The following is a 13,885-nucleotide window of genomic DNA, read 5'->3' as shown; positions in this document are numbered from 1 at the left end:
GTGGCGGGGAGTGGGGGGGTGCTATATACTTTCCAACAACCAGATCTTGTGAGAACTCTGTCATGAAAACAAGAAGGGGGAGGTCTACTCCTATGATCCTGTCACCTCCCACCAGGCCCCTGCTCCAACTTTGGGAATTGCAAATGCTACATGAGATTTGGGTGGGGACACAGAGCCAAAGCATCCCACATGGCCAGGGAGGCCCTGTGTGGCCGGACTCCAGCCTGCCTCCGCAGCTTTCTGTTGTGCCAGTCTCCAGCAGGCTCATGGTGCCAGTGAGGAGGCTGATCTTAACTCCCCCAGAGTGTGCTTTTGGTCTCCTATGCACCTTTTCGGCTTAGAGGACAACTCTGCATTCAAAAAAAACTTTTCTGAGGACAACTTTTTAAAGAGTCGTTTTCAGTTCACAGTCAAACGAGGAAGATAGAGATTTTCCTTATTCCCCCCAGCTCCCACGCATGCGTAGCCTTCCCCATTATCAACACCCCCACCAGAATGCTGCATTTGTTAGAATTGAGGAATCTGCCTTGACATACCATAATCACCCAAAATTCATAGTTTACATTAGGGCTCACTCTTGGGTTGTACATTCTGTGGGTTTGCCCAAATGTATACTTAATGTATCCCCCATTCTAGTATCATACAGAATATTTCACTGTCCTAAAAAGCTTGTGCTCCACCTGTTCATCCCTTTCCCTCCAGTCCCTGGCAACCAGTGATCTTTTTACTGTTTCTGTAGTTTGACCTTTTCCAGAGTGTCATCTACTTGAATCGCAAAGTATGTAGACTTTTCAGATAGGCTTCTTTCACTGAGTGGCATACATTTAAGCTCCCTCCATGTCTTTTCATGGCTCAGTAGCTCATTTCTTTTTAGCACTGAGTGATACTCCATCGTCAGGATGTACTACAGTTTTATTCATTCACCTAGTGAGGGGCAGTTGTGAGTCAAACAAAATTTGGTAGTTGTGAATAAACATCCATGTGCAGGTTCTCGTGTAGACATAGTTTTCAGCTCCTTTAGGTAACTACCAAGGAATGTGACTGCTGTGTCCTACAGTAAGAGTATTTTTACTTTTGTAAGAAACAACCAGACTTTGAAAGTGTACCATTTTGCATTGCCACCAGCAGTGAATAAGAGTGCCTGTTGCTCCACATCCTCTTCAACATTTGGTGGTGTCAGTGTTTTGGATTTTGGCTATTCTAATGAGTAGTATTCAATTTGTATTTCATTTTAATTTGCCTTTCCTTGATGACATCTGATAGCGTACATCGTTTCTTAATGCTTCTCTGCCATTTGTATATTCATATGTATATTCCATGTGACCCAATAATTCCATTTCTTGATATATACCCAAAAGAATTGAAAGCAGGGGCCTAAACAGATATTTGTACATCCATGTTCATAGCAGCACTGTTCGCAACCGGCAAAAGGTGGAAGGAACCCAAGTGTCTCCGGATGTTGTGAATGGATAAGAAAAATGTGGTATATACACACACAATGGAATATTAGGCTTTTATTTAGTAATTGAAAGTTACCGTTCAACGGGTACAGAGTTTCAGTTTTGCAAGATGAAAAAAGTTCTGTTAATGGATGGTGGTGATGGTTATGTAACATTGTGAACATATTTAATGCCACTGAACTCTACTCTTAAAAATGGTTAAGATGATAAACTTTAGGTTACATGTATTTTACCACAGTTAAAAGTAAAAAATAAATAAATAAATAAATAAATAAATAAAAACAAAAACTTACCACAGTTAAATCTTAGGAAAAACTTGCCTTTTAGTGGCCAAGTGGTAACCTGATCTGTTACTGGTGTCTTTCAGGCCTGGCGTTTCCTTGACCATGCAGGCATTTTCTGAAGAGGAAAGGAAGCAGTGGTTGGAAGCTCTGGGTGGAAAGGAAGCTGTAAGAATAATCAATGGTTGAGTTTTATTTCAAAGCCTTTAGAGTTGACTTGCATTCATTTTTATGTTATTTTTGTGTAGTATTTGAGAAAAGTTCCCTGCTGAAACAGGTATTCCAAAAATCATCTTGGAAGCATTCAACATTCTGGTAACTTGGCTTGGGCAAGCAGCAGTACATATAAGACTGGCGTATCATTAGTTTTTATTTCTGTGTTTTCTTGACTTGCCACTCTGATTTGCTTTGCTTGAGGACGTCATCTAAATTCTCAATTTCGTCTTGCCTACTTGACGGTACTTTGGGTGATGAACACAATAAATGTCTGCAATGCATTTTGATCTCAGTGGAGATGGAACAGGAAATGTGAGACCAGGCAATATTATAAGTGACTGCTGTAATTATTTTGCTTGATATAACAATTTAAACTTTCATCTAGTGGTTTACAGAATACAGTATTATGTAGCCTTAGTGAATGGGCCTCTGTATTCAGAGTGCTTTGAGGAATACATTGAAGGTAGTGGTATAGATCCAGAGGCACCCGGATTCAGTCTGTTGGCCACTATTGAAGCACTACTTTCATTTTGGTGGACTAGTGGCTTTTGAGAGTTGAGAATTTGGCACGTCATGTATTGGGGATTTAGTGAGGATAATGATAGAAAACACCACAGAACCAATTTAAATAAACTCGACTTAAAGTATTATGTATGACTCTAAATAAACTGCCATTGCAGGTACCAGGCAGGCTTATCTGGAAAGCATTTGCCAGTTCAGCAGTGTTGAGGACAAAAAAACCCAGAAAGAGCATGGTTTGAAAGTAGAGGAGGTATCATCTAGAGCAGAAACAGATTCAGAATAGAGCTTATGAAATGGGCAAAAGCTAATGTTACCTCATGGTAACAGCGCATTGGTGGGTGTATAGGAAACGAGAGCAAGGAGGCTGATCAGCAACGCGTGTGGAAATCTTGAAGTACTTGGAAAATGAAAACTCAAATTAACATAGTATAAAAATTGATTCTATATTGGGAATGTATCACTCTTACACCAAAAAAAAAAAAAAAAAAAAGCATCTTGATCAGCTTTGGGTGTCTTACCATATTTGGAATGCATTTAGCTTCTGTAGTTTTAGTTAGGTTGATTGATTGATGGAATCTCGCTCTGTTGCCCAGTCTGGAGTGCAGTGGCATGACCTTGGCTCAGTGCAACCTTTGCCTCCTGGGTTCAAGCGATTCTCCTGCTTCAGTCTTCCAAGTAGCTGGGATTACAGGCATGTACCACCATGCCCAGCTAATTTTTGTAATTTTTAGTGGAGATGGGATTTCACCATGTTGGCCAGGCTGTTCTTGAACTCCTGACCTCAAATGATCCACCCACTTTGGCCTCCCAAAGTGTTGGGATTACAGGCGTAAGCCACCACACCCGGCCTTATTTCTATTTATTCTTAATTTGTCATTGAAATTTTTAGCTGTGAATCAAGAGTATTTCCAGTGTTTATGGTTACTGAGACTGCAAAACAGGTTATACTCATCTTCTTTAGTAAAGACAGCACACTCACTAGAATGTATCTCTCCAGAGATGCAGGAAGTATATTGGATTTGCATCCATTAAAATACAGAAAAAAAAAGTGCGTTTGCATAGCAGAAAGACTAAGTCATTGAGAAATGAGACTGTTGCCAATGTCAGCATAACCTTGAAGACGTATATAACCTCTCTTTTAGTCAGGAGCCAAGCGATTAACTCAGAGATACACAGACAAAGGCAAGTCTGCAGAAAAACAATATTCAGCTATGTATTTATATGGCGACACTGAAGGGACTGCATATTTTTGTTGGGTGTTGTAAGCCTTGCAAATAATTTGCCAGCCTTACAGTTCTTAAAAGTTGCCTAGAATTATCATCATGCTATTTCTGTTGTAGTTACCTAAATTATGGGCAGGAGTTATCTGTTTAGGTAAATACTGAATTTTAGAAATAGTGGTGAAAACATGAGCTCCGTCTTAATGGTTAGAATACAGCAGTTTCTTTATCACTCTGTAGCTGTACAGCTGAGTATTTCAAGTATACACAAACTTTCAATAAGTCCCTTAAGGACCCTGCCCCCTTTATCTTATTTTTGCTTATTTAGTATTCCTCAGGGAGAGAAAAGTGGTCTCAGAGATGTTCCTTTTTGTTATTTATCTTTGCATCTGAGCATATGATAGTGTGTTATTAACTGAGAAAACACAGCGCACTGTCTGCCTGAAGTTAGTGTTGGATCCCACATATTTAGAGCTCACTCCCACAAGACTGCGTGACTTCAGATGCCCATCACAAGTCTGGACCCTCCTATACTTCTGGCTAACTGTTCCCATGAACCCTTCATCAGTTTAATAATTTGCCAGATTAGCTCCCAGAACTCAGAGAAATACTTCACTTATATTTAGTAGTATATTATAAAAGTTACAACTCTGGAATGGCCCAGTGGGAAGAGATGCATAGGACAAAGTCTGAAGTGAGGTTGAGGTGGGTGCACCAACCCCCCAGCACTTCTCATGTTCACCAATGCAGAAGCTTATCAGAGCTCGTTGTTGTTTCAGAACTCAGTCGCCAGCTCACGCCCGAAGAGACTGGTGGGTAGCGCTGAAAGAAATATCACTGGGTCTTTGTGGTATTCAGCCCCATCCTGAGATGGACTATCCAGGGCCTCTATCAGAAGTCACCTCATTATCGTAAACTCACATGTGACCAAAAGGATCTTGTTATGAATAACAAAAGACGTTCTTATTACTCAGGAAATTCCAAGAGTTTAGAAGCTCTGTGTCAGGAAGTGGGGATGAAGACCAATTTCTTATTCTGTCACATTAACCAAAATCAAGCTTATGAAAATGTGTGTGTGTTTTTTTTGTATGGTCCTCAGTGTGCCTACTTGAATAATTTTTGCTGATTTAAAAAATACTGTTTTTCCATTCTCTCTTTTATTAGCTGTCCCATAGTTTTAATACAGCCATCATCCCAAGACCAGAAGGAAGTAAGTGCTCAGTTCTAAAAATGATTGTATCATCCTTTTCCGTCTATTACTTTGTGTACATTATGGATGTTAAGCTGTTGCTGGGAGCTTACTTCTCTGCACCCTCTATTATATAGAGGGCTATTACATGTGATAGTCCTATATTGCATGTATTCTGTTTTACTCAACAGGGACCTCCTCAACATTTCTTGGACTACTGTAACCCTTGTTGATCTTTCCCATCTGTGAGCTTTTCTTTACTTTTTTTGATACAAAGTCTTGCTTTGTCACCCAGGCTGCAGTGCAGTGGCATGATCTTTGATCCTTGCAGCTTCAACCTCCTGGGCTCAGGCGATCTCCCACTTCAGTCTCCTGAGTAGCTGGGACTACAGGCATGTACCACCATACCCGGCCAATTTTTTCTTATTTTTAAATTGTTTTGTTGAGGCAGGATCTTGCTATGTTGTCCAGGCTGGTCTCAAACTCCTGGCGTCAAGTGATCCTCCTACCTCTGCCTTCCAAAGTGCTGAGATTACAGGCGTGAGTCACCTTGCCTGGCCTATGAGTGTTTCTCTTTAAAAAAAAAAAAAAAAAAGAAACAACTTTCTGTACATTTCACTTTTATGTTTATTCACTTTGATTGTTATGTAACAATCACATAAGAGTTTCAAGTATGCAACCTTGAACTTCCTGTCTGAGTTGTTAACTCCTGTGGGTAGGAGCTGTTTATAACCAGGCCCTCTTTCCTACCCTTGATATGCTTTATCTTTATGGTGTTGGACTACAGGCTATGCAAATAGTTTATCAGTGCACCTTGGACAATAGCAACAACAACTAAATATATTCAAATATTCGAGGACAACGATCTACACATGCCACTCACTGTCTGTACTTGAAGAAAATGAAACATGCCCAGCTCTGTACCCTTGATTTTTTTTTTTTTTAAACTGACATAAAAATGTGATCAGATCTGCTGGGTTCCTGATGAATTTACTTTTGACATATTTGGAGAAATTAAGCTACATCTATCAGATGTCCACAGTTTGTAAACACTGTGGTTATGTAACATAGGATTCCAATATAATTGTGATCACTTGAGCCAGTGTTTGAATAAAAGACAACTCTTGTACCCTGGCACTGGCGACTGACAGGATGCCAGGAGCAGCACATCCCCTGAGGCACCTTCTTACCCCTCTTCCTTCTTCCCTTCTCCCTCTCTCCTTTGTTCCTTTCTTTTTCTGACACCTTTCTTCCTTCCTCCCTCCTCCTCCTCCCCCCTTTCCTTTCCTTTCCTTTCCCTCATTCCCTCCCCTCCCCTTTCTCTTTCCTTCTTTTCTCTTTTTTCTCTTCTTATTACAGAGACATTAAAACATATCTTTTTAAGAAAACATAGTTTTGCTAAGCAGAAATAAATACTCCACTTTATAAAGATTTGTGAATAGTGGATTCTTGAGCAGAAAACCACTGCCCAATTCATTAAAATTCTTTTCAAGCTTAGCATTATGGGTTATGTATGAAGTTTATATTCATGGATTGTTCTTGTAACCCTTCTGAGAGCCAAGGATTAGTGTTACTGTTCTCTAGGTTCTAAATGAAGTGGCTAAGGGTACTTTTCTTAATATATATTTTTTTTTTTTGGAGATGGAGTCTCGCTCTGTCGCCCAGGCTGGAGTGCAGTGGCGCGATCTCGGCTCACTGCAAGCTCTGCCTCCCAGGTTCACGCTATTCTCCTGCCTCAGCCTCCAGAGTAGCTGGGACTACAGGCACCCCCCACCACGCCCAGCTAATTTATTGTATTTTTAGTAGAGATGGGGTTTCACCGTGTCAGCCAGGATAGCCTATATCTCCTGACTTCGTGATCCACCCGCATCGGCCTCCCAAAATACTGGGATTACAGGCATGAGCCACTGCGCCTGGCCTCTTAACTTAATTTTTGAAACAAGAATTGTCATTCATTAGGATATACAGATATGCCAGCCTAATCATAGATAAGCATCTATATTAGAAAAAGTATAAAAATTATATTTCCAAAATAGTCTGTTCTGCCATATGAATCATCTGTTTTAAATTTATTATGAAAATAATAAAATATTACTTTAAAAGCTTGGAGCATGGTGTAAAATATAAAAATTTTAATTCAAACTCATTGCGCAAATATTTTTAAAAAGCTTTTCTTAAAATTTTTCCTCCTAGGTTTTTTTTTTTTTTAAAAAGGATTGTGTTCTTAGATTCTCAAGTAATTTAAGAACATTCATTCATATATATATATATACATACACACACACACACATATATATATAGTTTTCTTTAAGCTGCTGTTGGAATTTTTGGCAAAATATATCTTAACTGTGTCTAGATAGCTTCCCTTAGAGATTTATATCACTTTTTTTTGACTTTTAAAATGAATTATATTTATTTATTTTAAAATTATTTTACATTACAAATTTATATATTATTGGTAAATAGATATCCTGATATTCCAGCAAGTGCTCTAAATATATGAAATTCCTTCCAGGCACGGTGGCTCACACCTGTAATACCAGCACTTTGGGAGGCCAAAGTGGTCGGATCACCTGAGGTCAGGAGTTCGAGACCAGCCTGGCCAACATGGTGCAACCTCATCTCTACTAGAAATACAAAAAATTAGCTGGGCATGGTGGTGGGCACCTGTAATCACAGCTACTTGGGAGGCTGAGGTGGAAGAATTGCTTGAACCCGGGAGGTGGAGGTTGCAGTGAGCCGAGATTGTGCCACAGCACTGTAGCTTGGGTGACAAAGTGAGACTCCATCTCAAAAAAAAAAAATAATATATATATACACACACACACACACACACACATACACACATATATATATTTAAAATAAATATATACACACACAAATAGCTTTAAGCTTTTTTTTTTTTTTTTTTTGAGACAGCGTGTTGCTCTGTCACCTAGTACAGTGGCATGATCATGACTCACTGCAGCCTCTACCTGCTGGGCTGAAGCTATCCTCCTCCTTCAGCCTCCTGAGCAGCTGGGACTACAGGCACCCATCTTAAATTTGACTAATTTAAAAACATCTTTAGTAGAGGTGGGGCCTAGCCATGTTCCCCAGGCAAGTCAGGTACTCCCAGGCTCAAGTGATCATTCTCCCTTGGCCTCCCAAGGTGGTGGGATTACAAGTGTGAGCCCCTGTGCCCATCTGCCTTTAGCTTTTTAATATGTAATCTAAAAATTAGTTTGGATTTAAAATTTTTTTCCTATTTTTAAAACGAAGAGAAATGTGATGATAATTGTACACTTAATGTTTTAAACTGTTTCTTGTAGGTGCACAGTTGGATAAGTTGGGGTTCACAATTATCAGAAAATGCATCAGTGCTGTTGAAACACGAGGTAATATGAATCATTTCATTCATGAGAGGCTATAGGTATGTAAAATCTAATAGTCATTAAAATACTTCTTGCATTTAAGTGTTACAAAATGAAATGTGCTAACACAAAATGCTCATTCTGAGTATCAGAAGGGTCAGTTATTCATTTACTATGACAATGAGGGATTTTCCTTTTTATTTACATATTTCTTCCCTGTATTAAAACATGAGGTCAGTGTTGAAATGAGAAGTGTCTTAGTCTGTTAGATCTGCCATAGCAAGATAGTACAAATTGGGTGGCTTAAAGAATAGAAATTTATTTTCTCATGGTTCTGAAGGCTGGAAGTTCAAGATCAAGGTGTCAAATTCAAGATTTTTCTGAGGCCTCCCCTCTTGGCTTGCAGGTGGCCACCTTCCCGCTGTGTCCTTAGATTGCCTTTTTTTCTGTGTACCCATGTCCCTGGTGTCTCTTTTACATGTCGAAGTTTCTTCTTCTTATAAGGGCCTATTAGATTAGAGCCCACCCTGAAGGCTGCCTTTTAACTTACTTATATCTTTAAAGCTCCCGTCTCTAAACACAGTCCCATTCTGAGAAACTGGTGGTTACGGCTTCGACATAAAAATTTTAGGGGGATAGAGTTCAGTCCATAAGAATCCTTAGAAGAATCAGCAGTGATGTACAACTGATTGTAATCACTTTTTGTTGAAGCACTCTGAAGATACTCTCCGCCCTCCATTGTTGTGTGGGTCCCTATTTAAAACAATCCACTTGCCAGATGTGGTGGCTCATGCCTGTAATCCCACCACTTTGGGAGGTTGAGGTAGGCAGATCACCTGAGGCTGGGAGTTGGAGACCATCCTGGCGAAGATGGTGAAACCCCATCTCTACTAAAAATACAAAAATTGCTGGGCGTGATGCACACACCTGTAATCCTGGCTACTTGGGAGGCTGAGGCAGGAGAATTGGTTGAACCTGGGAGACAGAGGTTGTAGTGAGCCAAAATCGAGGCTGGAACCTGGGTGATAGAGCGAGATTCCATCTCAAAAAAAAAAAAAAAAAATCTGCTTTATTGAGGTATAATTTGCAGACAGTAAAATTCACTGATTTTAATTGTACAAATGGAAGAGTCTTGAAAACATACACAGTTGTGATACTAGTACACACATAGAAAATTTGTTTCCCCCACTGAGTTCTTTTCTGGCCCCTGCCTCCCTCCTTTCCTGTATTTGCTGCTTGCTCTTTTTTTTTTTATTTTTTTTAAGACAGGGTCTCTCTGTGTCACCCAGGCTGGAGTATAGTGGTGCAGTCATAGCTCACTGCAGCCTCAAATTCCTGGGCTCAAGCAGTCCTCCTGCCGCCTGGGCCTCCCAAAGTGCTGGAATTACAGACAAGGGCCACCATGCCTGTCCCTGAGCTACTTTTTATCATGCATGCTCTGCCCCCCCACCTTTTTTTTTTTTTTTTTTAAACATTTTCAGCAATTTTGTACAAATGGAATCATGCAGTTTATAGTCTTTTACTCTGGCTTTGTGTGTGTAATGCTTTTGAGATTCATCAATTGGGTGGACACTTAGCTCTATAAATTTCTGTTTATTGCCTGGTAATATTCCATTATATGGATATACCACAATTTGTTTATCCATTCACCTATTGATAAATATTTGGGTTGTTTTTCCAGTTTAAATTTAAGGAAAGCTAACTCCTCCACTGACCAATAGCCCAAAACATTTTTTTTAAAGTCTCTAAGCAAAAATTGGGTCCTTTTGCTATGCAGCCATTCCAGCAGACTTTAGAGAAATGAAATATTAAACATTGCAAAACAGGCTTTTTCTGGAGGTTGACATTCTCTTTGTTTAGAGATCTAGTGAATTATGTATAAATGGAATATTTTATTCACTCTCATATATTCTATATTACAGTCTGACTTTGAATGCCTTAGTGGGGTGAAGTACTGCCTTCACATTCTCTCTCCAAACAAAGTCTTTGTTACAAAGACAGGACTGCCACCTGTGAAATTAGTGTGTCGGATAACGGCAGAGTAGGAGCTGTTGTGTGATTTGGGGATTTGCCTATCAATAACAACAACCCATGCCACAGAAAGCCATTCTTCCCACATTCTCTTGCAGTGGCAATTCACACTGACAGGTTTTCATTCATTTCAGTCTGCACTGAAGTTGAGCTGGCAAATTTGTTTCTTATCCTGGTACCTCGAAAGAATTTCAGGAAAAAAAAAATCCTGCAATTTCAGTATCTTTCTCTTAATACTCATGTTTCTTTTTTTCTGAGTTTCTTAAGTAGAACTTTGTGTCATTTGCATGCTTATTAATTTGGATAAATTCTTTCCCCAAAGGCCATGTTTTATACATACTTATTTCTGCCTGAATAGATGCAGATCTATCTAGAAGGCTTTCTGATTGGTATGTGTGGTTTCATGGAGTGTTATGTACATTGGATGGCATAAATATATATTGGAATCTGGATGTATTGAATATGTTTTTATAAGTATATAGATGTTGAATAGGTCTACACATTTTATGTTAGCTTTTCTCATTTAAAAATAAGAGACAAAAAGCATATATTTTTCTTTTTGAATATTTTTCCCCCCAACGTTTGCTTTGAGTGGAGTAATAGACTAAAAATAAGAGTTTAAAAGAATCGACAGTCGGAACTTATTATTGAAAATGATGAGGACAGCTTGGTGCCACTGGCTGACACCTATGATCCCAGCACTTTGGGAGGTTGAGGTGGGAGGATTGCTTGAGCCCAAGAGTTCAAGACCAGTCTGGGCAGCATAGCATGACCCTGTCTCTATAAAAAGTTTTAAAAATTAGCTGAGGGTTATACTGTGTGCTTGTGGTGACAGCTAATCAGGAGGCTGAGGTGGGAGGATCACTTGATCCCAGGGATTGAGGCCACAGTGAGCTTGGAAAACAGGTAAAGAGACAGAAATAGTTGGTAAATAGCATTAACAACTACTGGATACTTCTTGAGTCTACATGACTAATGACCAGAAGCATTTAATGAGATCTAATTGAAGAATTACTTCTAATCACTGTTTTCATGTTCTAAATATGATTATCTAAAAACTAGTATTTTATATGGTTTGGTTAAAGCCATTAGCCTTTTTCTTACCGTTTCATCTCGTGTCTTCCTGTTTTTGATCTGACTGCTTAGAATATATTTATTGCAACATAAACATAAACCCAAAGACTACTGTGAAAATACTTACTATTTAAATGGAATTTTTCTTAAGCCATCTATTCAGTTTGTGTGTATGACTTATGAAATGTTCCATATTTTTCTCCTGTAACTTTGTCCCATGGATTGCACCAACCAGAAAAAGTTTTTAGCTTTGAGCACGAAGTAATTTTTCTCTAATTGTTTTTGTGGCCAAAAGTTTATTTACCTTGGCTCAAAATAAACTGGAGATCTGGCAGTGCCCAGATTATTCACAGGACAGATACTCAGGAAGCCTGAACATCATAAATTGGATTCACAGGAGCAATTTCTGTGGCTTTGTAGCAGAAACTTCAGTGAAGGAGTAATTTCTGTGGCTCTGTAGCAGAAACTTCCGTGAATGGTAAAGATATGGGATCCATTGCTGATGTTGCAAAAGGAAGTGATTCCAGTATCCACATCCAGGAAAATTTCTACATGGTATAGCTGCAGGGGCTTATCTAGAGGGTAAAGGCACAGTGTGCTGCCTGAGAGGAGCTCTTCTTTTCTCAAACCCAGAGCCTGGAAGCCAAGTTCTGAAGACAGTGGAATTGCCCCTTGTTAGTATAATTAACAGATTGTTAGCAAACACCTAGATCCCATTCTTTGCTTGCCCCCACATCTGCCTCCCAGTAATGGTGGCCAGAGGTGAACTGAGGGGAGCCAGGATACAGATGATGTGTTTGAATCTCTCAGCATATTCTCTGTGATTCTTTTAGAAATGTCCACAACAAACATGCCTTCGGTCATCAAAAATGATACATGGATTGTTCCTGTGTCACCATCCAAGATCACATGCACTTGGAACATCAGCATCCTTTGATTCAGGTGTAGAATAGCTCTCAGCTGGAGCTTTACTTCCTTTATTTGGAAACTGCCTTCCCCAGCTGGTAATTGGGCCTGCTGGCATTCTTTAGAGTGACCACAGAGCAGAAGAGGCACAATGAACCTTCCCCATCAGATTCCTTGAAAATTGAGCTGATATATTGAAGGCAGCAGACAGATTCACAATTTAGGGACATGGGTTTTTCAAGATATGATAAACAGACAACATATGTACTTCTCTAAATTGTTCTGTCATGGCCACTTGTCTCCTCCACTAGGTTCTCCCGTGTCCTCCAGCTGCTTCCACTGACAGCTCGATTGTGAAGTGAGCTTCAGTTACAAGAGGCTTGTATACAGAGGGTCCCTTCCCACCTTGTTCACATTCTAATCCTCCCTAATTCAATCAGATTTTGATTTAATTCTGCCACAAATTAGTTTTTTTCTGAAGCCATAGACAGATTGCCATAAACAAAGGAGATCATTTTAACTTAAGAGTTTCAAAAAGTAATATGGACAAAATATTGGCTTATTCTAGATTAGGTCATATATTTCATGGATATTGATAGAAGATACAGGATTATGGCTAAAACTTTTGAAATGAAATATTTGACTAAAATTTTTATGAATGGAGCTAATTTCAAGTAGTTTTTGATCATGAAAATAAAATCTCATTTTGATTAATTTATCACATTTACTCAGAGGTCTTTCCTAAAGTTGCGTTTATTAAACCAGTGATTTATTCAAAATGAATAAGATGATGAAGATACCCACTTAGAAACTTGGTGTAAAAAAATCATAAAACTGTTCATCTGCAATCAGGCAGCCTTGGGAGGTCCAGTATTTTGTTTGGTTTCGTTTGGTTATAGTATCAAAACCAAAAGGTATTTTTATGATCTTACTGCTTCCGTTATATCACAACATATGTATATATAAAATGAGATACATTTATTTAAATACACTGGATTTTGAAGGCTGAATAAGAAAAACTGTCTCATTAAGATTTTTTTTCTTTTTTTTTTTTTTTTTTGAGACGGAGTCTCATTCTGTTGCCCAGGCTGGAGTGCAGTGGTGAGATCTCGGCTCACTGCAAGCTCCACCTCCCGGGTTCACACCATTCTCCTGCCTCAGCCTTCAGAGTAGCTGGGACTACAGGTGCCTGCCACCATGCCTGGCTAATTTTTCGTATTTTTAGTAGAGACGGAGTTTCACCGTGTTAGCCAGGATGGTCTTGATCTCCTGACCTCATGATCCGCCCACCTTGGCCTCCCAAAGTGCTGGGATGACAGGCGTGAGCCACTGTGCCCGGCCCTCATTAAGATCTTTGAAAAATGTTTTTATGATCAGTGTAAACCCATGTTGAAAAATGATAAAACGTTTTGCCGATTGAAATCATTTTGACTTGGTTCCTTGTACTTTATTTAGTATGGCTACTAGAAAACGTATAATTGCATAGATGGGTCACATTGTCTTTCTATTGGCCATCTCTGGTCTGGACTTAGGGGCCTAGCTCTCCAGCCTGCCTGGGGCACAGACCCATCACGACAGCTGTGAGGTTGAGTAAGCCAGTTGGGGAAATTTAATTCACGATCTCGTAGAGTAG

General features: G+C 39.4%; 1 protein-coding gene across 4 annotated transcripts in view; it reads left to right on the top strand.

Annotated features, from left to right (window-relative positions):
* The window catches only part of ARHGAP10 (Rho GTPase activating protein 10), a 332,652-nt gene that overhangs the window by 169,978 nt on the left and 148,789 nt on the right, over positions 1 to 13,885 (top strand). For all 4 annotated transcript variants that reach the window (XM_021938123.2, XM_009207677.4, XM_003899252.5 and 1 more), the window contains 3 exons: positions 1,828 to 1,909; positions 4,864 to 4,909; positions 8,200 to 8,265. In XM_021938123.2, coding sequence (XP_021793815.1) covers positions 1,828 to 1,909; positions 4,864 to 4,909; positions 8,200 to 8,265 — 194 coding nt within the window. The remainder of the gene's footprint in view (positions 1 to 1,827; positions 1,910 to 4,863; positions 4,910 to 8,199; positions 8,266 to 13,885) is intronic.

Source organism: Papio anubis, chromosome 3, assembly GCF_008728515.1.
Source record: "Papio anubis isolate 15944 chromosome 3, Panubis1.0, whole genome shotgun sequence".
In the NCBI taxonomy this organism is placed as follows: Eukaryota; Metazoa; Chordata; class Mammalia; order Primates; family Cercopithecidae; genus Papio; species Papio anubis.
Note: the sequence above shows the minus strand (reverse complement) of the source record. Positions and strands in the feature narration are given on the sequence as shown.